General features: G+C 40.6%; 1 protein-coding gene across 2 annotated transcripts in view; it reads left to right on the plus strand.

Annotated features, from left to right (window-relative positions):
* Positions 1-734: 734 nt before the first annotated feature.
* Positions 735-27,449, plus strand: part of sntg1 (syntrophin, gamma 1) — a 32,792-nt gene continuing 6,077 nt past the window's right edge. The window contains exons 1-17 of one of the 2 annotated variants that reach the window (XM_068701770.1): positions 735-1,336; positions 10,517-10,739; positions 11,405-11,454; positions 13,463-13,597; positions 15,796-15,852; positions 16,040-16,097; positions 16,187-16,230; positions 16,619-16,660; positions 16,982-17,084; positions 17,652-17,734; positions 18,038-18,168; positions 19,442-19,571; positions 23,277-23,315; positions 24,641-24,757; positions 26,192-26,263; positions 26,867-27,019; positions 27,209-27,301. In XM_068701770.1, coding sequence (XP_068557871.1) covers positions 11,428-11,454; positions 13,463-13,597; positions 15,796-15,852; positions 16,040-16,097; positions 16,187-16,230; positions 16,619-16,660; positions 16,982-17,084; positions 17,652-17,734; positions 18,038-18,168; positions 19,442-19,571; positions 23,277-23,315; positions 24,641-24,757; positions 26,192-26,263; positions 26,867-27,019; positions 27,209-27,301 — 1,284 coding nt within the window. In that variant the 5' untranslated portion in view covers positions 735-1,336; positions 10,517-10,739; positions 11,405-11,427. Of the gene's footprint in view, positions 1,337-10,516; positions 10,740-11,404; positions 11,459-13,462; positions 13,598-15,795; positions 15,853-16,039; positions 16,098-16,186; positions 16,231-16,618; positions 16,661-16,981; positions 17,085-17,651; positions 17,735-18,037; positions 18,169-19,441; positions 19,572-23,276; positions 23,316-24,640; positions 24,758-26,191; positions 26,264-26,866; positions 27,020-27,208; positions 27,302-27,449 lie in introns of those variants that run through there. The other variant, XM_068701771.1, reaches the window with a different exon arrangement.

Raw genomic sequence — 27,449 nt, forward strand, 5'->3', positions numbered from 1 at the left:
GCTTGCAACAGTATGCACTTCGTAAGGGCAGCTGCAGTGCTGACTATAAGTCAAAAGACAAACTAGGAATGCAGCTGAAAGATTCTTCTGGCACACTAAACAGTATGGTGGTAGTCAAGGTGTTGGTACGTGCACTTGGTGTGCATGTGGTTTTTGCACGTGCTCCTCAGTTTTCGATTAAGAGCCGTCTATGACGTATTGCCCGGGTTGGTATGCGAGCATGAAACGTCAGAGGAGTCCGCTTGCATCATGTGGGGAAACAGACTCCTCGGCTGGCATGATGACAGCGATGAGGTGCACCTGGTCAACTCGCGCAGCTGCTCACGCAAGAGCCCCCGGGGAAATAGAACAAATACTACCGAGTGACTGCATATGTAGGCCCACATTGTGTGTGTGTGTGTGTGTGAGAGTGTTCATTGACAACACAAACTGAGTCATTCATGAGTGTCTGACTGAAAATCCACCACTGACATATTGTCTCTTTTAAATGCCATTCAGCTGAGGAAAAGTTGTAACATGCGTTCACACTACCTTTAATGTGGAATTCACTTTGAAGTATGGGCGTTGCGTTCAAACAAATACTCTATATCTTTCGTTATTTTACGCAGATCTCATTCTGTAGGGGGGCAAACCTTGGTATGAATCCCGAGTGAATACATGCATACACACACACACACACACACACACACACACACACACTAGAGGACCGCAGTGCACGCAAACGTAATTGGCAGGAGAGAGAGAAAAAAAAGGGGAGAAAACGCTTTGTGAGATGTTTGTGCGTCTTGAGCTCAGGGTGTCCTGTGGGACAGAGCAGCAGCAGACGTAGCCTACCTAGAAACAGTGAAAAAAGTAGAGCCATGTAATATTTATGGATCCAGAGTTGTGCGGGTGCCTCGGGTAAACGAAGTCGATTGACGCGCGCGTTAAACCAGCCGCATGTGATTTCTCAGCTTCAGTCATTTTGGCAGCACGATGCGAGAGAGAGAGACAGACACGGAGCTGTGAAACTGGACCCGCTGCCAGAGATGTCGACGGAGAGGAATCCCTGAAACCGCGCCGCTGCCCAGGAAATATGGACAAATCTTGTTTTATGTGCGAGTGCGGGCTGTTTTTTTTTTTTCTTCCCCTGTCGGTTTTTCGCACATCGCTACAGAGTAGGCTATAGTGGACCAGGATGCCGTGTGGGCGATGCTGCCACAAGGGATACATTGTGATTTCGCCGAGATGTTTTAGCAACCGTTGCATATATTAAAATAAGAAAAAGCCCATCACATGAGGGATTGGAGTCCAAAGGGATCTAATAAGACATCACCACCTGTTACTAGAAAATCAGGTAAGCCTCACAGACCTTTTTTTTTTTGGCTTTTACATTTACAGTGTCTCATAATACAGTGTACGACGAACGTATTTATTAAGACAAACACCCTTGAAACGAATCATTAATCCGTTTACAATGTACTTTTTGAAAAGATGTAATCTGCCTCAATGCTGCGCACCACGATTTATACACCAATCACCTATATGATCCGATGCATAATAAAGCATCCCGTCCATATCGGTCACATTGTGTGTGTGATGCACTGATCCGAACACTTCACTTATAATGGGCCTCGTGATGAAACACCCGTTCATTATTGTATGATTTGCAGAGGGGATATGTGGGCTTGCAGAAACCTTCCCATTGCCTCAGTGCAGGTACGAGCAGCACCCGCAGTTCCTCCAGCCAGTGCAGTGGCAGCAGACCTCTTTTCACCCACGGTGCTAATCAGCAGCGTTAAAGTAATCTCTCTGCACTGGATGCCAATAAACGACAACAAACCTACTTTGTTTTTGTTTTTTAGTTTTATTACAAAATAGGCCATTTTATTTCTCCAACGCCACTATTCACAAATCGCTCATCCGCAGCTTCTTCTTCTTGGAAAGAGCACCAAGGCGACGTCCATCTGTGATAAACCTGAGGAGTGTTTCAGCTCAGCTCAGCTCAGCTCAGCCTGCTGCTGCTGCTGCTGCTGGTCCAGTGTGTTTTATTAGCCTCGCAGAAAGCTCCTGAATCCACCAGTGTTTCACAAAATGTATGTTACTTCTTTAACTGTAAACTGGCGTGGCAGGGTGCACTGTAGACATGCTTGCTTTTTCTCATCAAAGGCTACAGGGTGACGGACAATCAGTGCAGTTTGTAGCTAGAAGCCCACTGAGATGGAGAAATCAGACCCTCACATCAATGGTTTCTGTGCCCATACAGGCTCGCTGAGCTGAGCAGAGCTGGTCCATTCGCTGGTCATAGGTCAGGACCAATCTGTTTGATACACTGGAAGTCTCGCTTCCTACAGTCCTCGCTCACGCATCCCCTCCCCCCAATTTCTGCTTATGTCCTAAATCACAAAGCAGTTCTGTCAAGTGACACTAGCGGAAAATCAGGCCTGATTGAAAAGGTGTCAGCCATGTCCGGTCAATATGTCAGGTGGGAGAGAGAGAGAGAGAGAGAGAGAGAGAGAGGGGGGCAGGGGGGGGCCCTGGAACAACTTGTTTGAGTCCCCCATACTGTGTCGCAGTCTGGATCTGCTAATAATTCTCGGGGGGGGGGGGGTCACAAAGTTTCACCTGACACCATCCTGATCTATAGCACGCCGGCATCGATCATGATCTGGAAACAATGTCTACACTGCACAACAAAGAGTTCCTCCACACTTTATCTTCCCTACTTAAGCAATCAATAATCCGTTATTTCTCCTGCAGCTGAATCCCATCGGGTCGTTTAAGAATTCGGACCAGTTAAACGTCTCCAAACACACAAGTGGGATAGCTTGTCCCAAGGCCTTGCTGGAAGCAGCGGATGTACACAGTGACATCAACTTAGTATGTTAACAAATTCATAAATGTTGTTGCACTCCCCCAGCAGCTTGATATGTAATATTCAAGGCTTACGCTTTCAGGACTCGAAGGGAAGCATGAATTCATCTTTTTAATGTCATGTGGCTCTATTCACTGACCTATTTTGATCGTGAAAAGGAGCGCTGTGCTGAAAATGATGCATAAAAAAAACTTGACAAGGCTGGCAGGAAAAAAAAAGAAAAGAAGGAAAAGTAGCAATGAGTTCTAGGGGAAGTAAAAAACAAAACAAAAACTAAAGCATGATGTTGCAGATTTTTTGTGCATTTATGGAAAACAGTTCCTCAAAATAGAGCGAAGATGTTCCTGCAGCGATTGTTCCATCTAAAGGGCAGCAGAGAGAGCCTACAGTAAGTCACTGTGAGGCTGGACATCTTCATCACTATCTGGCCCCAGAGCCCCGCAGCAGAGAGGAGAATGTATCACACCTGATGTTTCTGTGGGGCTTTTATAGCAACTGTTTGCTCGACCATCCATACAAACTGCTCCAGATGTTGAATTCACCGGAGAAGCCGTATGTTTTTTTTGTTTATCTTTTTTTTTTTTTTTTTTTTATGGCGGTGTGATGTAGGAGCAGCGCAAATAAAAGGAAACAGTATTTATCTCTCAGAGGGAGAGAGCAGAAAAGAAATACTAGGGTCTGTGCCACAAAGTCACCGCCTGTCATGCAACAAGAAAACCATTAGTCCGTCTTGGCGTAGACCGATGGCTAATGAAGCGAATGCACACCGAAGTCTCATGGCGGGGAAGACAGAAGACACAACTCTCATTTATATGCGCCTCATATACCAGCCCATCTGATTTAGAGGTTCAGGACTGCAACACAGAGCAGCGCACTGAAAGCCGCACGAAAGTGATAACTGCCCCAAGTAAAGCAATAAGGGGTTGAGATTACACGTAACGATTTACGATACAAGCGCGCTGCTTCACATACAAGTGACAAAACCCCTCGGAGATAACATCTGTACCTCCAACACTGGATTCCTTCATCATCGCTTCACGCTTTGCAACGTGTAAATAGCCCAGCCTGGACAATTTTAGGTCACATTTGATTAATGCGGAGAGCCTTATTCGTTAAGCTCCGCTGCCTTGACAAGCTTCGCAGCTCAATCTACGTGTACACTGTAAATTGTTTTATTGTGTTTCCTTGGAACATTTGCAATTCATTCAACCTGTGAATGGTAAAATAACCCAGAGCAGCAATTAACCCACTTCACATTTTTTTCGCTTACAACAGCAAAGACAGACTGCATGGCTGTCACGGTTTCGGTTTATTTAACAGTTGTGAACGCTCCACAAGCAGTTTAGCATTTAGGGCTGAAACAAATAGAAAATCGCCAACTGTTTTGTTTCATTTAAAGGGACAGTTCACCCGAAAACAAAACAATACATGTTCACCCTCTTACTTGTAGTGTTTCTAATCGATCTGTATTGTTTGGGTGTGACTTGCTAATTGTTGGAGGTACCAGCTCTAGAGGTGTCTTCCCTCTCTCCAATATAATGCGACTCTGTGGCACTCGGCTTGGTTGCTCAAGATAATCCACAGATGTTGTTGTGAGCAGTTTCATGGAAACATTGAGTTTATCTCCATTATATTGAAAAGATGGACATCTCTACGGCCGATATCTTCAAAACTGGGCAACTCACACGAAAACGGTCTAGATTGATAAATAGCACGACGGGTAAGAGAAACATATGTACTTTTGATTTGGGGTGAACTGTCCCTTTAGTTATTTAAATCAAGCATGAATGCAATATGTTTTCTGATTCCAGCTTTCAAATGTGTGGATCTTCTTTTTCTGTTTTGTCTCACAATAAGTTGGACACATTTGCATTTTGATCTTTTGATTCAACAAAAAAAAAAGACATTTTTAAGACGTCACTTTGGGGCTCTGGGAAAATGTGATGGCCATTTGTCTCTATGCTTTCATATTTTATAGACTAAATGATTCAACTGTTAATCAAAAAAGTAATGACCAGAATAATGAAAATAGTCATTAATTGCAGTCCTTCGTACATGTAGTCATATTAGAGGCAGTTTTCAGATTTATATCAGATTTAGAGCCTCAGTAAATGACCTTAAGGGAATCGTGCAAATCCCCAGGAATTAAAGCAAACATACGATCGTTTGTTTCTAACTGATCTTTTTATCTCCAGTAAAGCTTACTACCATTTAAGGTCTACAGAATCTATAATTTATTTCCCTAAGACAGTCATTAGTTTCATGTCAGGCAGTTTGAATTCATAAATAATTTCCCCGAGCAATTGAGAGACAGTTCTATATTTCCTTAATTTATATTTAGTTAATGAGCAGACGTGTCCTTCCACTGTGTTGCTGCATTTCGACGTAGTCCAGCCTTCAGCGATATGCTGAGTTTTTTTAATCCTTTCATGTACTCACAGCAGGAAGCAGGGAGACCTGGGGGCCATTTCCAGGACCCCAGGTCTTCCCCTGCAAGGGTGCTCGGGCCTCGATGGTCGAAATACAAAAATACTATACGTCTATACATATACCGTACATTCTAATTAAAAGATTGAATTATGTTATTCAGCGTAGTATAAAGGTTGCTTGTTGAGCCTAATTAAGACCCTCATGTAAGATAACATGCTTGACTTGCCCAATCCATTTATCCACAGGCGTTGCACCATTATATCACGTTAAAGAAAAAGAAATCCAATTAAGCAGCTCATCAGCATCACACATGCAGCAGGACCAGTGTCTTCTAGCTATACAGTTTAATATCCTGCGTATGTTTTGCTCCCTGATATCAGTTCAGGAAATGATTCTCACTGATTTAAGATGGCACCCATCTGATATCCGGAGGCTCGCCGATGCCAAAAAACATACATCATAGTCAGGAAGGTCAAGAGCTCAGTCTATAAACGTGTCCATCACTAATTTACTCCTCTGCCTATCATTCATGAGCATCTGGCCCGCAGAGCTCCACTGGCTGTTGCCGGGACTCAGGTGTTGACTTACGAGGAAATGACAGACTTATTTTTTTGACAAACGCTCCAAATGAATTGAAAGCGCGATGAGATACTCTGTCTATCTTGTCTGAACGATCCATCTTGAGTCTAATCTGAAAGCAAAGAAGAAGATGCAGCACCTCTAGCGGCACACAAAACGGGCCCAGTTGAATACGAGATGCGCTCTGTAAATACAGAACTGTTCAAACAGCTGCCTCTTTACGCGAGCCGTTCACTGTGGGAGACGCTTCAGTTTATTAATGTGTCAGGAATTGGCAGGTGAAGAGGAACCTGCGCACCACACGAGTTTACACAATATTCTTGAGGCTAAAGTCAATTAGAGCTGAAATGAATAGTCAACTGAACTGCCATAGTTTTGCTTATCTTAAATATATTTTTTCTGGTCCCAGCTGCTTAAATGTGAGGGTTTTTCGCTGTAAATAGAATATTGTTGGGTTTAGGACTGCTACTCAGACAAAATAATCACGTTTAAAGATCTCTTCCCGGGCTCTTTTGGCGGAGCTTTTTTTCCTACATTTTCTGAACCAAACAATTAAAGGAGAAAGTAACAGGCAAATGAATCAATAATGAAAATAATCATTATCATTTGAGCCCTATAATTGCGTGAAAGTCCAACAGAGATGCACTTCTTTTAAAGGCATAAATGCCAAAAGAATTCACCGGTTTCAGCTTCTAATTTATAAATAATAGCTTTTTTTAATTCTATGATGGTAAATTGCATATCTTTGAACTATTGTGTTGTGTCGGTCAGACAAAACGAGCAATCTGTACGTGGCACTGTGGGCTCTGGGATTATTTGATCAACATTTTATTGCCCAAACCCTCAACTGATTATTATAGGAAATCACCTGCAGCTGAATCAATAATGAAAGTAATTGTTAGCTGCAGCCCTAAAACCAAGTGAGGAATAGAGAAAATGTACATTTTCTTTCTTTGCCTCTCTTTTTCTCTACGAATAGGGCGTATTTTATAGAACTTCCACTTCTACCTTCCAAGCTACAGACAAACACCAAGCTACAGCTCTCAAGTTTGAGACACAGATAAGCCTTCACATGTCCATAACATTTCTACAAGGCCCCGCAACAGTCCAGCTCTTTTCAGAATAAGTATAAAAAAAAACAAAAGTAACAATAGATAACAATGACAAGGAAACACAATGAAAAAATGTATTGTCACACCAACTAAATCTGTAACCTTGAACAAAATCTGCCAAACAATTCTGCGTCTCCTCCAGATTTAAATAAATAAAAGTCCTCATGAACACGAAAGAAAAGCAGTCCAAAAATCTTCAGAAATAAACACAGTTTAGCCGAGAGAGTGAATTTCTTGGATGGTAAAAATCCTGATAATTGATCAAGAAATAACTCAAATGTTGAGGGAATGTGTTCCTCTCAAGATGACACAAAAATAAGTCAAAAATAGATATGAATCATAATTTAATCATTGTGTGTTTGTACGAAAAGCTTGAAGTTTGAAAAGATGCACACTAGACACAGAAAGGTGATCATTAACAACAGAGGGGGCTGGAAGCTTGCAACATAAAAGTCATAATGTTTTCTGCCATAAAATGAGCAGATTCTGTGAAATGCTGTCAGTGTAACGTCGTTGAAGTTGAGCGGGACTCTATTGGGACGCCATAACATTCGAGTTGCATGATATCTGCTATCATCGCTCGTCAAATTTAAAAAAAAGCTGCACTCCCGAGCACCACATGTGTCGGGTCAAAGAACAAGTGAACGGCACAGTAAGTGAAACCCATCTCCGGTAATAAAAGCACATTCGCTGGAGCACTCTGCAGGCAGCTGCTTCTCCTGCGTTCACAAACGGCCGTTCATCATCCTGTGGGGGCCACAGCTGTCCTCAGGTCTAAGAGATGGAGATGTCACGTTGCAATCTCCACATCATCCGAGGCAATCTAACTCTGCTCCTCTCGCCATTGTGTCAGAGACAAAAGCGTTATTTGAAAAACATTGGTCTGCAAATTGGTAGGACAGAAAATATCTGATGGCGTGGTTGTAAAAGGACTTGCGCTGACTCGACTTAAAAGGCGCACAAAAGGTTCGGCTTATTTAATCTGTGGATTCTTGCAGAAAAATCTAAATGGGGGGGGGGGGCCCTGGTGCCTGACAGGATGTACAGGAGGGCACCGTAAGACAAAGTGCCAGTCTCGGAGCCGCAGACACATTTTTCAGCTGACCACGTGAAGACATTCATTTTAAAAGCAGGTTCACAAATGATGTCAGGATTTCTCTTACATCCATTACAGAGCTGGCTCGTCTCCGACAGCTCGATGAGGGGAGTGTAGCGCCAGGCTGCAAAAAAAACCCTGTGATCTCGTTCTTCAAGATTGAATTTCTAAAGTCAATGAAACTTGAGTAATACATCTGTGAACCACGCCTACATTCACATTTGTACAAAATCAATACTATCAACTAAAAATACATGGAACGACTCCACATATATTTGGAAAACAAGGTGACATTGTTGCTTGTTTTGTCTGAACTACAATTCTGAACTCTAATGAAGATGGACAGTTTTTTTTGGGGGGCATTTTTCTGCTCACGATGGCATGAACTATGACATCGATTATCAATCGCATTAACTGAATCAATGAGTCAAGTAACTGTCACAGCTCTATGTCAAATTAATAGTATTAATATCATCTTCTGCATCATTTCTGTAATGTGATAAATTCTCACCACATTGAAAAATAGTTTTCAATTTACACTCAGCTGCCAGTTTATTAGGTACAATGAATGCAGTCTATTGCATCTTTTTTCATATATATATGTGAGTATGTGTATAGGTTTTAATGAAATACTAGAGATATCTCTCAGTATAACACAGAGTTCAACAGCACAACAAAACTACAGCCTACACTATGATTATGAAGTTGAATCTCCTCACACAAACGAAACATAAACACCTTCATGAGGGGAGGACTCACAGACCTGTTCTGATAATAAGCAGAACACTGTGTGTACAGTATTAGATCCTTGTAAATGTGTTGACTTAAGTTTACTTATTTCTCATTACGAGCAAACATTTAAGACTAATAAATCACATAAAACCTATAATGTAACTTAAAGTGCCAAAGGATACAAACTAAACTTCTAACTAAAATACCGAACTAAAATAACTTCTATTTAAATAGAATTTTTGTTAAAAAAATACAATTAAAGAGTACTTTTTGAACTTTTATACAAAGGAAATATATTAAATGAATCTATTACATACATTACATTAAGTATTATTAAGGCGACTGTTACTGTATAACCAAGAGTTAATGATTTATGCATGAAGGAATAGTGTAGTTTTTGGACCCTGTTGATTTAAACTTGGGTCTTCAACAAGTAGCTCGCGAGCACAATAAAGGCTCTTTCATCTGTTATGAATATTGATCCTTAATGTCTTGGTCAAACAAGCGTACTAGCAAGCGCCCAGCAGACTTTACAATAACTGCAGAACACAGCCAGGTCAATGGTGGATTAGTGTGGCGGGTAAATTGTAAATGGGGCACAGGTGCAACAGACAGGCTAATGATGCATGGGTGATGGGGAGATCACACGGTTTTTACCGCTCGCAAGCCACGCCAGAGAGACACCAGGAAGATAAGTCAGTTTTCATATCATCATCTGCAAACCCGAAAAATTAATTGGGAACCTCACCCAAAAGTGAAAGAGCCTGGAATCTCTTTATTGAAGCGAGTGAGAAACATGATCTTCTCCCGCACCCAGCCGAGTGGCTAGTTGCTGGAATTAATCACTATAAACGTCAACAGCAACCTTTTTAATGTGACTTTCCGGCTGACAGCGTTCAACGAACAGAGAATGTAACGCAAACAGAGCTGAAAACATCACTCAAAAGACGACAGTCTCAGTCTAACAAACTGACAAAGAAGGCCAAGGCGGCAACAGAGGCTTTCCTAACGGAGCACAAACGGCTCCTAGTCGATGGCGGCATTGTAACCGAGGCGATGACTGCGGTGGCTGAAAAAAACCGTTTGTACCGTATGAACAAACTTGGGGCTATAAATAGCTCCCGCCCACCAGCTCTTAGAGTAAAAAAAGGTTGAAGACCCCTGCTGTAGAACAACAATCACAGTGGTTAACTCCGCGACTCAACTTAAAGGTGGCATCTAGCCAACAATGCTAACTAACAAGGAGGATTGCTCAAGGCTGCACTATCGGAGCGTAATAAACAGAGTTCTTTGTGCTTGGCATACAAAAATGGAAGAATATGAGTTAATTGCGTTCTGGCATTCGCGCACACGAAATCCACAGGTTTTTAGGAGTGAGGCGTTTGAGAGGATCCTTCATCGTATGCTGAAGGATGGAATTCACAGTTCTGCGTTTGCTTTTGAATTTCCTTTTTGTTGCACCAGGTGCTTATTGGGGAAGAAAGCTCTGAGTTGCTTCTGATTCAACATCCCACGTACATGCAGCAACATCATATTGACATCACACTCATCTGTGTTGCTGGCAACTGTAGATTACTCTATTCAGTCATAGTCAGAAGCATTCAATCAACAATATTCGGCTCTCTTTTTGAGCTTTATTTTAAGACCGTTCACCTGCAAGAGGTTTTCGTATCAGAGTGATACCTTAACTGCATCCTCCTCCTGTTACTGCAGCACGACCACCGATCAGGGACCGCTGAGAGTGAAACCTCGCTACACGGTAGCCTCAGTCAAGCTCTTCGACACTCACAGCCGGCCGGGAGAGGTGACAGCACTGCTCTCCAAGTCCGACAGACATGATCCGGGGAGGCCCTCTGCTGCGGCTCAGATCAGGGATCAACTCACCGCTTGATGGCTAGATCTCACCGTACAAAGCACTGGGGGCCTTTCTACTGAGGTAAGTCTCCGACTCCCTCTGCGGCACAGGTTCTATAATTCAAGTGTGAGCCATTTTTGTTCTGCACTCGTTTTGTTGAGTCAAGTGGCAGTCGTGTCTGATTAAAACTGAGTGGAGCTGGTTTGTGTAAATGAGGCTCTCGCATAACATTTCTTCTGTATACTTGTGTATCATTTGTTATACAGCAGGTACGATCATTTAAAAACATGTGATGGTCGTGTCGCTCTCTTCTTTCAAAGCCACGACAGGTGTCAGGTTGTAGTACTTAAACTGTGGTATTTTCTCCTGCAGTGGCCCAGTTTTACCTCTGACAAGGCATCAGATATAAGAACCCAGTTCAATTCTGGGAGAGATGGATTCAGTATTGAAACATTTATTAGGATACCTGGGTTCTCACCTTTGATAATGAATTATTCATTATTGCTTAATGGTCTCCGGCATTCTCCCGGGATTGCTCAATGGAGATTTTTTTTAAAGTCGAGTTAGAAAAGGCACATATCTAGGAGTTGTATATGAGAAAGGCAGAGCTATAATGGAAATGGGGATCCTGCTAACAATGCTAGTTTGAATCGGCTGTGCGGTTTTTTTTTTGCTGCAGCGAGTTGGACGTGTCATTAAGCATTTCTCTCCACGGACTAACTCAATCTTGTTTTTCACCGTTGCAGTATCCCTCACTGCGTAGTAGCACATGGATTTCAAGACTTCAAATGAAGAGGTTGGTAGGATTCAATCAATGTAATATTCTGACAGTAAATTGACTGATTATAGAAACAGCCGTGGCATTTTCAAAGGCCTGAAATAACATCACTGAACGCATGCGGCTAGACAGCACATAAATCTGTGGCCTCAGAGGCGCCCCCTCCTCTTTCGATCCGTCCATTGTTTCAAATAACTTCATCAACAAGTAAACACGTACAATGAAACAGGCTTCTTAAAGAGAAAGTCCAGACAGCCGCTGCTCCGTAAAATTGTATGATGTTCTATTTCTTTTTAAAGTTATCACTATGTTTTTGTCTTATTTTGTGTTCATAATATTTCACTGTACAGTATTGTACCACTGTAATCACCATAAATCTCCTTATTTGTGTAAAATGCAGTAAATTACTAAGGTAGTCAAAGTGACTTTTAGTAGCCGCTTTATGAACTCCGATGTAACAGGAGGATGACGGACCTGCAGGTTTGTCAAACTGAAGCCAGTGTTGCTTAATTTATCAGCAAGCTAACACTTCTAGCAAGTTGCTTCCCCTTTGATGTATTTATTTCTCCTGGCTTTCTTTGTTCTTTTCGTAGCCGGATTTGACCTTAAATTATTGTCATGTGACACGACGGCTTCACCTGAAGTCTTTAGCATCAGCAACACTACAGAGGCCTTTATATTGTTTTAGATACAAGAAATAATCTAATCTAAACTATTTAGTCAGCCAGAAGCAACAGCTTTCTAATAATGCTATTAACTTAAAAATTGTAACTTTTAATACGATTCTTTATTTGAGGGCCTCCCTATTTATGTCCTCTGGCAATTAGTTCCACTACTCCCATCACCTCTACTCCCCTGGCTTAGAAAGACTTATCCTCGTTGCATACCCTGCATTGGATTAGAGATGATGATGTAGATGATAATGGAGGCATGTTTGGAGGGTAGAGTGATAGATGAACATACAATAGGCTCACAGATGAGGTTAATTGTGTGCAATGCAAGTGCTGCAACAGGTCAAACAATGCTCATCCGCGTGAGACGCTGTGTGACCCAGCTATATACAATTATGGCACTACTGCCCTCATTTTGCTCGGCTAATGACTCTCGCACACACATTACTTCAAATAATGTGAATTAATGTGCCCCTCATTTCTTTTCGAACGCTGCAGCTGCAGGCGGAGGCTCATTTCTTCCCATTCCTAATTACGGGCGTAAGATAATATGCTCCATAAACTGACTTTGATTCAAGTTTGACCTGCAGTTGAGATGCTCTATCTAAGAATAGCAACCGTGCATCTGTCTTGTTAACTGATGAGCGGCATATCCCAGGTGACAAGGACGCTGACACTGGTGTCTTTTTATTTTCTATTAGCAGTCTTGTCAGGTGAAGGTGCTTCTTTTATTCAGACCTTTTTAAGTCAAGGACAGGACAGGCATTGCAATTAGCCAGGGAGGAGGAAGGATACGCAGAATGCAAATTTATGCGGATTAGCACGTTTTTAAAAGGATCATTGGAAACAGTTGCTTGTGTGAAGCAGGGAAATTCAAATGTGGAGGGCGAGCTTGGTTCCAGCCACTTAATTTCACAGGTTCTTAATTTGCCATCATCCTCATCAGCGTTACACGTAGAACAAATTAGATGATATAATTTTTTCTCCCAGCGTGTATGTATCCAAAGCAACCGACTCATAAAAGCCTGCTTCTCCGAGGGTCTGCTCATTATTTGAAAACATAAATCAGCAGTTGTCCTATGTTTTTATATATATATAATATATATAATATATATATATATATATATATATATGTGTGTGTGTTTATTACTCAAAGTGCTGAATATGGTTATTTATTCCAACATTAGCATTAACAAGGAAAGTAGTAAAAAAAGAAAATAACAGACATCACCAAAGCTCTATATCCTAATTTCCATGTTCATCCTGCAGTGAGTCTGAACAGCGTTTCATTTCATGGCCAGTTAATTTAGTCATGGAGGGATGATGAATGATTTTATCTTTCTGACTGTTCGCAGACAAAGACTGGGATTTATTTGATGCAAGAAGGTAATGAGGAGCCGTTTAATATTCGACTTCACTTGGCCAAAGATATTCTGACCATTCAAGAACAAGATGTCATCTGTGTGTCAGGAGAGCCTTTTTATTCAAGTGTAAGTAACCCAGCCCGTCTCATAATCAGTAAACGCCGCTGTGCCACACTTCACATGCTCATCTCACTAAACTGGAAGGAGTCTGTGTCTGTCTCTGTGTCCGTTCTTTGATTTTCTCAACAGCCGTTCATCCGATTGACTTCACACTTGGTGTGAATTGCTAAGGACCCGAGAAAGTGCAGCCCTTGAAGTCTATGGGACATATTTATTAGTAGCGCGTTATGTAAGCTACGCACACTGCGTAGTGTACTGAGAGGGGAGCCCTATTAACTGTTACACCACCGAACGGCATGCTGGGTACAGCTTGCTCTCCGTCGCTTACTACGCTCAGGCTTTGCTGATCCAGCATTAGCTATACCTACAAAAAGTAATGTGCTGTAATTTTAAAATGAGGCTAACGGGAAGGGCGATGAATAAAACAAAAAATTATAAATTAATTTGTCACATACTTTAGTAACGTCACTTCTGTAGTTACTTTAACCCAAACAACAATCTTTTCTTAAACCTACTAAGTTGTTTTGTTGCCTAAACCTAGCTAAGGTGTTTCCTGTGAAGAAGGAAGTTTATTTTGAAAAGACTGTATGCATGTAACGAGCAGAAATTGACACATGTTGCTGGCTTCTTTACGAAAATTATCATACACACCGTTGTATGAGGATACATTGCTACAGTACGTTCAAGAACAGATGAAAAAAGAGAGACCGGAAATCTACGGGACGTATGTATTACTATAAAATGATAGCGTGAGCTTTTGCACCCAATTAATACATACTCTAGTATTGCTCAGGGATGCATGGTGTCATGGCAGGTGTGTTGCTCAGGAAGCACAGTATCGAGTGTGAAGTTGTTTGGATGAGCGGTTCTTGAGAATACCAGCTCGTTTGAACGGCTTTGCACTGTAGTGCAATGAGATTAGTAGCGTGTACTGCACAATACATGAAGGTTACAGCACAAAGGTACTGAGAACACTCTGAATGTCTGCACTAATAACTCATCAGTTAATCTAGTCCTCATAAAACAAATGTAGCTATTTAATGGTGATTAACCTGCTGGATCATGGTGTATAGAGTGTAGCCTAATAATAAAGCCACACTTCACATCACGTCTGACAACTTTTTTGTCACATTAATACATTCACTCTTTGAAAAAACTCCATTGAGGCCTGACTCCATTACCTCTGAAAAGGGAATCATTTATTCAGTAACGTTGTTGTATAAACCCTCAAAGATAAACAGAGGAAGCACTTGTGTCCTCTGAAACATGACTAATTAACGTAAAGCGAGAAGATATGATACAGTAATATGTATGTATGTGTGTATATATATATATGTGTATATATATATATATATATATATATATATATGGTACTCCTAGTGAAGACTTCCTTAGCCTCGGAGACCAATTTACACTTATACATTTAAATGAGAGCGTTGACTTCCTGCACTGTCGGCACTAAATATATTGAAATGTAGAGTCAGGCACCAACTTCCCAATATGATACCACAACATATTTATTCTAGAGCCACAGTCAGCAACAACCACTAGAAAAAGTCACAAATACCTGCAACAATTACAGAATCAATAACTGTACAAATTAACAAACAAAAAAACAAAACATCCCTGATATGAGATAAACAATTTCTCTCAGGATCCATAGACTTAGATAGAAAATAGACAAAATGAATTATCTTTAATGAATAAGAGAAGTTCAAATAGAGAAGGGGAAGAGGATTGGACAACCACCAGTCCAAATCTCACATCCAGACTTATCAATAAGTCTTGATATGTTGTTATTGTTTTAGGTTTTTGGGAGTTTGTTACTTTTTTGACTGGCTGTTGAAGTTTGTGGCTCAAAAATAAAGATGTTGTTACATATTGGGGTCTGCAGTATGACCGAATCATTGCATTTTCAATAAACCTATTGACAGTAAAGAAAAGAATCAACTTTATTTTTGTCATTTTACATATCCCCACCACTACTTTGTCAAAACTGCCTTACATAGGCTTGGATATAAAACAAACAAGAAAAATACACTATACTGTTTTTTTATGTTTTTTTTTATCTTTCCCCATTTGAATTCATTGTTGTTTCATTTGAGTTCTGACAGAAGCAGCCCTCCCCGCTTCTGTTGTAAGAGCTCCCACAGGTTCAGCATCAGTCTGAACTCATTTCTCAGCACTAACTGAATGTCTTCCAGGAAAGGACTGTAACGATCAGGAGGCAGACAATTGGAGGGTTTGGCCTGAGCATCAAGGTAATTTAGATCCCATCTGATTAGGCTGCTCGTCCCTACTGCTTTAAATTAAGTCCGAACAAGTGTTATTGATCATTTTCTTGTCAAACTGAAATAACAGCGTTAGCTGAGGGATTCGCTGAAAATTGAGTTGCTTTCGAGTGTTTGTGTTTCTTTTGTAATTCAATGTAGCTAAATTTGTCCTTAGGGTGGAGCAGAGCATAAAATCCCTGTTGTAATATCAAAGATATCAAAAGAACAAAAAGGTATATTTGTTGTTTTTGCAAAAGATTTACAACTCTTTCCATTTCCCTCCCTTAGTTTGTTTGTACTAAAGTGATTTCTTTACTTCCAGCTGAACTCTCTGGGCTGCTTTTCATTGGAGACGGCATCCTTCAGGTATAATGCCAAAGCGCTTGTTTATACACCTCCTCCTACTCTGCAAAATAACACACGCTGTATCTTTAATAATTCATGTGCCACATGTCCACAAGATTGCATCCCCATTGGTAAATGCCGCATCCCCAATCTTTCTTTTATCACATGTAATCCACATAACAAAACAAAACCTCTCTCAGCGCATCTGATGCAGTGGAAACCTTTACAAGCCAGCCAGAGACGCTCTGTATTCACGGCGACTGTGGTTGTGACTCTCTTGTTTACAGTTTTCAGCGCAGATGCCATAACAGTTATTATGCTTTCCTCATTAATCATTTTGAAGATGGAAGTTACAGTGATGTGATGCCAGCAGTATTATTTAGGGTAACCCTGTTGCTGTTGTTTCCAGATAAACGGAATAAACGTTAGAAGTTATCGCCATGAGGAAGTGGTAAGCTGTCATCTCATATCTCATATTTTGCAACGGCGCACTGCAACAGCTCTTTCAACAGCTTATCTTGTCTCACTTAAAGGATTTGTATCTTTTTGACATGTAAAGCCAATTGTTTCTGTTTCATGCTTCTTTTTTTCCAAATGTAACTGCAAGAAATATGTGTGTAAGTCTGTGTAAAACTCTTATCTTGGATTTCCACTCTTAGAGAGACGTTAGCGCAACATGTTTCATTACAGCGAGGGATCGGCAGAAAACCTCGCAGTTCTCAGCTTCTGCAAAAAAAAAAAAAAAGATATTCCTGCCGTTGTTACTTTCCAGGTCCAGGTTTTGAGAAATGCTGGTGAAGAAGTGACTCTTAACGTCTCTTTCCTAAAGAAGACTCCAGCCTTTCTGAAACTGCCCCTGTGTGAAGACTGCACATGTAAGAAACCTCTACACACACACTCTTTAATTAAAGTATAGGCCTATAATTAACGTTACCGCACTTCAAAATAATTAACCAAGAGTATTTATAGCTGGTATTAATAGCTGGTATTACTAGAATTGGTTGTCCTGGTGACAATAAACTGTAATGAAGAGCCACTTTGAGAATAAAAAAATATAAATCCGGTTGCTTCACTTTGCCAAAGATAGGAAGCGAGGGAGGGGGGGGAGATAAAGACTAAACTGAAAGAATTGACATTGCCCATTGTGGTGCAATTGATTGCTCCTGCAAAGGAAAGCTTCAGCCTCGTCATCAGACATGAAAGCTTTCATAAAATCCTTTCATACGCGTATATAGGCCAGGTTGACTGGCCATCCAACCAGACAACTGAATACAAATTGGCACAGAGCAGGAGCTCACACTGGAGGAGAGAACAAAGTAACACACTTCTGTTGAAACCCGTGAGCCGCTGCAGTTGGAAACCTTGAAATTGATGGTGGTGTTGCTCAGAGTTTGGAGGGTTCATTGCCTGTTTTTGTGTGTGTGTCCCTGCTGTGCATTCAGGCATCCCCAGCGACCAGAGTAGCGGGACCTCCTCTCCTCTGTGCGATAGCGGCCTTCACTTAAACTACCATCCTAACAACACGGTACTTTATTCATTAGCTTCTTATTTGACTGACTGATTCTATAAATGTCCCTCTGTGACCATGCAGCAGCGTACCCGGTGCCAGAAAGTTGTTTCCATGCAACTGTCACTGCTCGCTGATAACCGGGATGCTCTATCTTTATCTTTTGTGGAGGGTGAATCAGCTTTCCTCTGCAGCTCGCGCTAGCCGGGCCTGCCTGTGCACCTGCAGCAGCAACAGCAGAACTCTTGTGTGTCGATTGTTTGAAATGTGCGAGGTGGGAAGCGACAAGCTCCTCTTAAATTGCGTTTCACACTTCTGCAGGACACGCTGTCCTGCTCGTCCTGGCCCACGTCCCCGGGGCTTCGCTGGGAGAAGAGATGGGTGGACCTGCGCCTTATTCCGCTGCTTCACTCCCGGCTGTCGCAGTACAACCCGGGCTCTGACGTCTGCAGGTGAGCTGTGGGACTTCATCTTGAGGGCTCAGTGGTGTCCGTTCTCACTTGCAGAGCTGGTATCTCCCTGAAAGGCTCTACATTCCGGCAGTGCTAAGATCTCCTACTTGTTAAGTGCCTGGGGGTTTTCAAATGGAGCAGACTGCCATCCTTCATCTGCAAAAAAAAATAAATCTATTTAGTCTATTCCCTTTAAATACAATCAGATAAGCAAAATATAGTCTGCAGTACGACAGATACTGAACAGTGGATGCTCGACTTAATAAGCCATTTGGCTGTCAATAAATACATTTTCATTTTGCTACACGATGATGGATGATGGATGATGGAAACGGCAATCTAGTGGATTGTCTCTTAATGGACCACACTTGTGGTTTGGCATGTTTTAGCCCATTAACTGAAAATTGCATATGGGTATTATACGTTTTTAGATTGATTAGACATGAAGTGGGTAATGGTGTTCACTTTATCTTCGGATCTTTTAGCACATCAGACTTGAAGCATATCAGAGCATCAATTGTTTGCTTTGTTATTTTTAATTTGGTTATGGAATAGTAAGTAGGCTGTTTTGAAAATCATATAATACATTAAAGACAGCTATAATCATAGTTTCTATGATCACAATATATCAGATGACAATGTGAAAGGGGTCGCTCGTAGTGATGGACCTTCTGAGGAGTATCACCTGGATTTGCAGCTCCCCTTTAAAGCTTTATAGTGCTTCAGCTCTTTGTTTAGCTGTCCGGCTGCAACGTCACTGTTATGATTCACTCTCACCACTTTCATTGTGTGGCTGCATCAGGCTGCTTTTGGCAAAAAAAAGCAAAAAGAAACTACAATACACTGCCTGTCAGTACCAGACAGCCGTTAGCGACTAGCTGGTGAACATAAAAAGCCAAATATCAGTCGGCCAGAAACATCCCTGGATGTGTAAATAACTGTTTTGTATAAATAATACAAACTGAATTGTTAAACATGTTTGCGAAACACTTTTTTCTTACTGAGATGTTAGATGAAAAGTGTTACGTGTTGAGTTTCTGCCCAGAGTTTTACATGCTGGGATGAAATGATTGCTTGGACCACCCGAAACTAAAGTAAAGTTGAGAAAGATTACATATTGCAAGTACGTTTCTCATCCCCTACTGATATAAATGGAAAGTGATTGCTTCCTTGAGCATACTAAATCAATGAAAAGAGTTTCGGTATGTAGTTTGTAGTTCATCAATGCTAAATCCCCCCATAATCGTTTTGTTTTTCCTCTTAATTCTTTCAGGATAAATGCTTTCCAGGTCATAGCTGTGGACGGAGTTTGCAGCGGAGTTATACAGTTCCCCACAGCGGAGGACTGCTTGGACTGGCTTCAGGCGATAGCGAGCAACATTTCCGGTCTCACCAAGCACAATGTGAGTATGAAATAATAACCCGTGTTAGCTCCGCCGCCTCTCGCTGTCCCCCACGTAAACCAATAACATGTGGGGTTGGGAGTTGATGCAGAAGAGTTTCAATTTGTCTGAGAGTCCCTTTGCAAATGTCACAGCATTAAGCAGGCACATACTAATGTCTTTTCGCTCTATAAGTAAAGTACACACTCATTTCTACGAGCCCAGGGTCACAACAACAGCAGTTACGCTGCACTTACTCCCTCCAGCCAAACCCGTGCACTTATTATCTATAATTCAACATAATACGTTAAACAATAATGATAGCAAGAGGCGGCAAGAAACAAAGAAATAACAGCAGTGTTCTGTCTTTCTCTTGTTGTGAGCATATTGTCGGGGGAAAAAAAAGTGTGTTTCCAGATGGGTGATGATGCTCAGATGGGGTCAAATACAAACACCGCTAACAAGCTCCATCATGTGCGGTGAAGCATACAAAACCCGTCAATAAGTGTCTAATTTTGACACATTTATGAGCATATTTAGGTGTATTTACAATCAGCACACTATAAGTTACATATTGTTGAGTCTGTTATCTAGAAATATGTAACCAGTCAGTATAGTGACGATGAATGCGTCATGGAGGGAGCAGCAGTGAAAACAGGGATTTGTAATGATCATGTGTCCACAGGCCAGGCTTTGTGTGTGTGTGTGTGTGTGTGTGTGTGTGTGTGTGTGTGTGTGTGTGTGTGTGTGAGAGAGAGAGAGAGTCTCCAGGGAATAATGGAGGCCTGGTTAATTGGAGTGGATGAAGTGAGGGACGTACTGAACATTACGCTGATCACTCACTGCCAGATTGGTCTCAACAATGGAGAGAGCATTTCTCATTCCCTGGCCTTTGCTTTTACTGAGGTGTGTGTGTGTGTGTGTGTGTGTGTGTGTGTGTGTGTGTGTGTGTGTGTGTGTGTGTGTGTGTAAGCTATAGCAACCTGGATGGAGGACATAACGATTTCTGATGAAAAAAACAGATGTCAGACACTATGATATCGATACCGCTGAACCAGCAATGATGTTGATTATTAATAAACTTCAGTATTGCTCAGATGAGAACCTGCATTACTTTTAAAAAAGGAGATTGGTTGTTGTCTAAATGCTAACATCAGCATGCTAACATGCTTAGGTATAATGCTTAGGTGAGAGTGTTAGCATGCTTACATTTGCTTATTAGCACTAAACACAAAGCACAACTGAGGCTGATGAAATACCTGCAGAACTAATGACATTCTCGTCATAAACCAACGTATTGGTTAAGCATGGCTGTTGTCCCTAGATGAAAAGTGAAGGAATCACCAAAGCTATTATCTAAGCTAAGCGTCATCAATCATGGTGGCATTAAAGGAAAAGGCATGTAGGATTTATCTTCTAATGACCTTAGATGTCCAGTAGTTGTTGAGGTATTTCAGTCTGAACCAAAGTGCCGGACCAACAGAAGCCTAAAAACCAATATAACAGATGTAAGAAGAACTTGTATTCACTATCATTCAACTAAAATGCCTCAATCAGGATGTCAATTATAACATATTTTATTATTTCATATTTTGTACTTTTTTGAATGTTTGTGACTTATGCACTCTCATTTTTTTTGTAATATAATGTGTCTTTTGATTATTATGTGATTTTGTTTGTGTGCTTTTTGTTTTCATTTCGCTGCTGCTCAATCAATTGCCTTTTTGGGAGAAATAAAGTGATTTTATGGGTTTAATTATTAGGCAGAGGATTAGCCAGAGTCCCTCAAAGACCTTAAAACAATAATAAACTGTAAAACTAGAGAATACATCAGGGGCTTATTTTATCAAGTGTTTACCTATTTTTCAAAGTTAAAATAAATATTCATAGATAGACTTTTTTTTTTTTAATTAGAATGATTGAGCCCCACTTGTTAAATAGGAAACCTTACAAATGAGAAGTACAAATGAACAGAAATAGCAGAAACATCTAAAAATATAAGAATAACATAACTAAGAGTAAAGTCGTCCTTTGTTTGCAGAGCAGCTTCAGTCTTTCTTTGATAGCTGTCATGAAATGTAAGTGAGCTGTTTGTCGTAAAATATTTGAGCATTTCTCTTGAACAAATGCCGTTAAATTGCTGGACAGAAAGATGCATCAATGTTATTCTTTTACAATTTGTGATGAAATGACACAACCTGCCTCATATACTGTATATACCAGACTGTATTCCCAGTGCTATCACAAAATATTACATTGATATTGTACTCTAAGTGCACCAATAAGTAAAGATTCATTTTCAAATGACATGCTTTGCTTGTTGAGTCCTATATGTAAATATATCAGCAAATCATGTGCATAACAGACTGTGTCTATTGAGTCCCAGTTCCCATCACAGACGGCCACAGAGCACATCAATAACATTAGAGGCCACATCAGTCTCTTATCTTTCTGAAAATGTCTCTTATCAGATGACTCATTTAGGCCAATTAGGAGATAATACTGTGATGTTTCATCACTAATTACATTTTAAATACCGACGCGTTCACTTCTTCACTTTGACCTGAGGAAGACCATCTGTGGTTGAAACACATCAGTCATGTCTGCATGAAATAAAAGCTGTATGTCTTCTCTTTTTCTTTTTTTTTTTGTGTGCATAATTTGCTCTCTCTGAAGGCCGCGGCTTTGAACAGAGAGTCAAGTGGAGGAGCGGCAGCAGACCTTGGACCATCTTGTCTACCGGACAGATGCATTATGGATGCATAATAAAATAGATAAAAGTAGAGCGATGAATAAATCTAAATGTGACGGGGATAAAAGCATATGCTGAAAAATATGCTGCACAACAATTACTCAAAAAGGTTACTTGAGTACATGTAATGGAGTATTCCTTCATTACGTTAGGTACTTTTCACCTCCAGTGAAAGTTCTCCTGTATGTATTTTTGGACTGACTTGTTGCCTGATTTGTTGTGAAACTTAAAGAACTGGACGCCACACAGCGGCTCCTTGTCGGTGTCAGAGGCGGGTTAGACCTGCTGTCGCTGTGAGCGGTCACAACAACCAAACAGCTGAATCTGAACAAACCAACGGTCTCTGCTCTCAAATACCCAAACCCGGCTCACATCTTGACAGTTATCTGGCTGTTTCGTTTCAGCTCCTCCGCTGGGAAAAAAATCCCATCTCAACCCAAACATTTCGAATAAAGCAGCAGTGACTCGCCTCTATAGGAGGACGGGTTCAGGTCTGAACGGCTTAATTTGGTGTTCTGCTGCTAAGAAAGAGTTATATTGATAGTATAGTACAGGATTAGGAGCGAGTGATACCTGTGATCTGAGCAGAATGTTTTAATTTAAAGCCTGACTGCTCTCTCGGTAGTTTCCCCGCTTTTATTATCACAGAGAGAATGGATTTTTTTAAATGGATTTCTTTTTTTTCTTTTTTTTAAGGAAGAGCCTCGGGTCCTTGTGGAAATGACTATCTATCTCATTTTGTAATTTGCATGCATTGAATAAATGAAGTAGCTCTAACAGCATTCATTCAGTGCTGTGGTTAACACGTTAGCACAGATACCGTGATTCATAGTTTATTTGTTTTTAGACACATTACTGATTGTGAGTCACTACGGGGTCCCACAACTGTTTGATATTTTCTGCCAGTAATTTGTGTCTGATTGTTAGCAGAAGATATTTTAATGAGATATTGATGTTCTTGTTAAATTTAACAGGTGAAGAAGATTAACCGAAATTTTCCAGTTAACCAGCAGGTAAGATGTTTCTCCAGACGGCAGTTGAGCCCCTGCTGCTTGTTTAGATTTTTATTTTTGCTTGGGCTGACTTTAATTTGTGCATTTTATCCTCATCTTGTAGCATCACAAGTAAATCTAATCAGGTCAGCCAGTCACAGAAAGGGCACAGTACAATCTTGCCAACTATTGCAACACGAGGAGGGTGTTTGCATCATTAAAACCCATCCACTGAGAAATGATCAGAAAACAAGTGGTGTGCCTTCAGTTAACTTACAGTGTCATCTCTCAGTCTGATCATGGGGAGTTAATGCGACGCTGGGGCTGCTTTTCTGAGAAAAAACATGTGAATTCACATGACAATTCTTTTAAGAAATAAAGACGTGACTACTTGTCCCGAATCTTTCACTCGCTTGTTTTGCCATCAGCGAAAAAACTCAAGCAAACATTTGACTTTAGTTGCAATCACCCAGAATTTAATGAGTACTGATGTTGAGATAAACTTGATTTTTGAAATCACGTCTCAGAACATTTGCTGTACTTTCTCCCCATCGTTTTTTTTTCCTGAATACTTAACTTTAAGTTTTGCTTTCATGTGGGCAATATGTCAATAACATACTGATTATACTGTTTAGCTACGTTTTAAGTACCTGTTGTTACAAGAGTGATGATATTGGATTTGTATGTGATTTTGTACATTGATTTGTCAGATATTTAATCTCCTGGATAAACCAAAAACAGGACTACCTGAATGGTTCATCTTTAAAGCCCCTGAGAACTTTGTTTCACAAGTATTTCTCAATTCATTTGAGTATCCCTGACTTAATAATCATCAAGTTAAAATTTGGAAAGGATTTTTTTTTTTTCAAAAGTTTGATACTATTAAAGCTAGAAAACCTGGGGTGGGCAATATATGGAAACGTTAAAGTTAAGTTAATTAATTAATCTCATACATGCTAAAACAAAAGTTTTTTGTATTGTTAAATAACAATGTTTCATTGTGTAAATCCTCTGAAACAATGACATGATTGCTGCATGCGTGCAAGCTCAAAACCATGCAGAGACTCTTCGGTATCCTCTAAGAAAAGTCTTCACCATGACACCATGCATTGTATTTGGTGTTGATCCTATTGATGCAGTATTGCCTCTGAACACAAAGCTTAGTATCAGTAGTATCGATACTTCCCCCCTTAACAAAACTGGCAGAGGAGAGAAGCATTGTGATAGCGTGACATAAATTTACATTTGCGTTTTTTCCGTATCCTCCACCCCAACTTTTACCTATGAACCATTTGACACATTCCACATCCGTCATGACCACACGTCTCTTTTTCCCTGTTTGATAGATTATCTACATGGGCTGGGTCGACGAGAAGGAGCAGGACTCCGTTCAGGACCGAATGTACTCACCAAAGTTCCTCGCTTTGCGGGGCTCCTCACTCTTTAAGTTTTCAGCACCTCCTGTAAGTTTTCACTTGATCCTGATTTGTTTTAACTAACTTCCTCTTTAAACCATCAGAAGTACGTGTTTGAATTGAACGTCGTTCAACTCTACGGGAGATTTTTCACATCATGTTAATGTATTGTTGAAGGAGAAAATGTTTTCCTGTTCGAAAGAAAAGATGGAAGCAGCTCACTCATAGTCCTTTGTGCTGCATTGATCTTCCTCTTGATTGATGATGATCATTAAATCTGTTTACATTCTGCCAGCCACTTAAGTGATTATGACAAGAAGGATAAGCTGTTGATGGTGCTGGAGATGAGAAAAGATTGATAGAAAACTGGAATTGCCTGCTCAACTTGAATGTGCTCATATAAATGGAATATGTTAATGTGAGTGGATGGTGGAATATAGAAGCTTGTTCAGGCGATGTGACATGCTTCTTCATCACGAAAGACAAGTTACTTACAGTTTAAGGAATATCTCCCCTCAAATGGCAGGATGACAGTTTTGAAATCCACAACGTTCATCAATAATGGACCACTGGTTAAACCCCGCCCCCAAGCTCATCAACTGTAAATAGGCGCTGGATGTATAAAGAGAGCGGCAGGTTGACGGATTGGGTTGGTTTCCGCCCAGTTGGGCTACTTTTCTTTAAGTTGAGTTGGGAAAAATAGCGGGGTTAGCCGGGGTTTGAAAAATATTGTTAAAACAACATACAAGCTGTCATTTTATGATTAAAAAACACAGATACGAAATTCAGTATACTCCACATTATTGAGATTATTGAGAAATATTTGTTGTATTCAGTCGTATTTCAGAATAAGAGTCACTTACCTTGACATCATCATCAATGACATCAATTTGTGTTGTCTAACTGCAGTGTTTTTTGGGTTGTGATAGCCTATTCATCTAAAACGTCATCTTTGGTTATTTACTGCATATGTGAAGCTGTGTATACTATGATGTGTTTTCTGTTGTGCATGTAATGGTGTTACCATCTGGCATCAGTTTTACTTTTAGGGACAGTTCTTCTGCTCTCTGTTCACTGTGTGGGAGCCATGATGCTAGTATATCATAGTATCTCATAGTATATCATAGTATATCATAGTTTAATAGTTTAACTTTCTAGCTAACTACAGCTGATAAAAGCTGCTACCTGTCATTTCTGCTAGAAATGACGAGCCTGCTTTTGTTTATTTCTTTGTGAAATCGAATTGCAGAAATTATTTTAAAAATCAAAGTGGAAAATTTGCCAAAATTCTCATTGTAAACTGTACGACGGAGAGCTTGACATGTATAGCAACAGTTGACAAGGGTGGTCGGGTTTAGACGGTAAATTGTAATTTTATTTGAAAGCATTTCCATCAGTTTGCTTGAAGGGACAGTTCTTCTGCTTTATTTCCCTTTTCAATAGAGCCATTCTTCTAATCAAAATGTATGTGACGTTTTCCAGGTGACAACATGGGACTGGACCAGAGCAGAGAAAAGCTTTACTGTGTACGAAATAATGTGCAAGATTTTAAAGGTAAGGCAGCCGCTTTGGTTTCATTTCTTGAGCATTCAGAGAAGCAACCCGTCGCACTGGATGCACTGAGAGAATATAAAGTAGAAAACTGAGGAATGCACTTATATAACCCACCAATGTATTTGCATGTCTTCTATTTCAATCCCACAGACACTCAAGGTTCAGATTTCATTGTTCAATCTCCGCAGGTTGGAGGTCACTCTGAATTCTATTGTGAGGATTTATCTGCAATTTATTATCTCAGGAAACTCAGGATGGCAAATTTGATTCATATAGATTCACACATTAAATCAGATAGAAGTTCACCTACTCTGCCATGCCCGTTACACAATGCTATTTAGGTTACTTAAAGCTATAAAAAGATACATTATGGTAAAACATTGCACTGTTCAGCATGCATTTAATATGCATTACATTCGTGTAAGTTTTGATTATATGGAGTCAAATAATTCAAGTGCTCTTAAAGCCGCAGTCTGCAGTCTTCAGAGTAAATAAACCTCCCTTGAGCTTCAGGAAACTGCATTGCTGTTGCTTTGTCTTATCTCCGCGTCACTCTGCCCATCTGTACCTGATCAGCATGGCAGCCGTACTGTCTTATCTTAGGATAATGACCTTCTGGACAAGCGGAAGCACTGCTTCAGCGTCCAGACGGAGAGCGGGGAGGACATGTTCTTCAGCGTGGAACTGGAGTGCGAGCTGCTGATCTGGGAGAAGGCTTTTCAGATGGCCACGTTCCTGGAGGTGGAGAGGATACAGGTCCGCACCCGAACAGTAGGCAGCGTGGAGGGAATTGTGATGATTTTAATCTAGCGCACGGTTCCAGCGCAGTCGTTTTAGTACAGAGATGGATAACACTCATGTGACATTTTCAGCAGGAAATATAGAGGCTTCTGTGTAGCTCTTGTGTAGCTCATTTGGGTAACATCTTGTTCTTCCATTCTGTAGTGTAAAACATATGCCTGCATCATGGAGAGCCACCTTATGGGACTAACAGTGGACTTCAGCATGGGCTTTGTGTGCTTTGATGCAGCTTCAAAGGTGAGTGTGAGACTTTATCATCAATAAAAACATGGCAGAGAGAATCTATTAGTGGGAGATTTCAGGCAACCGTATTGTACACAGTGTGATGAAACTAATCTCGATGCCTCAGCCTCTCTTTTTCTTTTATTTTAGTGCTACTTACTTA

This window comes from Cebidichthys violaceus, unplaced genomic scaffold (genome assembly GCF_023349555.1).
Source record: "Cebidichthys violaceus isolate CVI_PGR_0920_01 unplaced genomic scaffold, fCebVio1.0.p SCAF_8, whole genome shotgun sequence".
Classification (NCBI taxonomy): Eukaryota; Metazoa; Chordata; class Actinopteri; order Perciformes; family Stichaeidae; genus Cebidichthys; species Cebidichthys violaceus.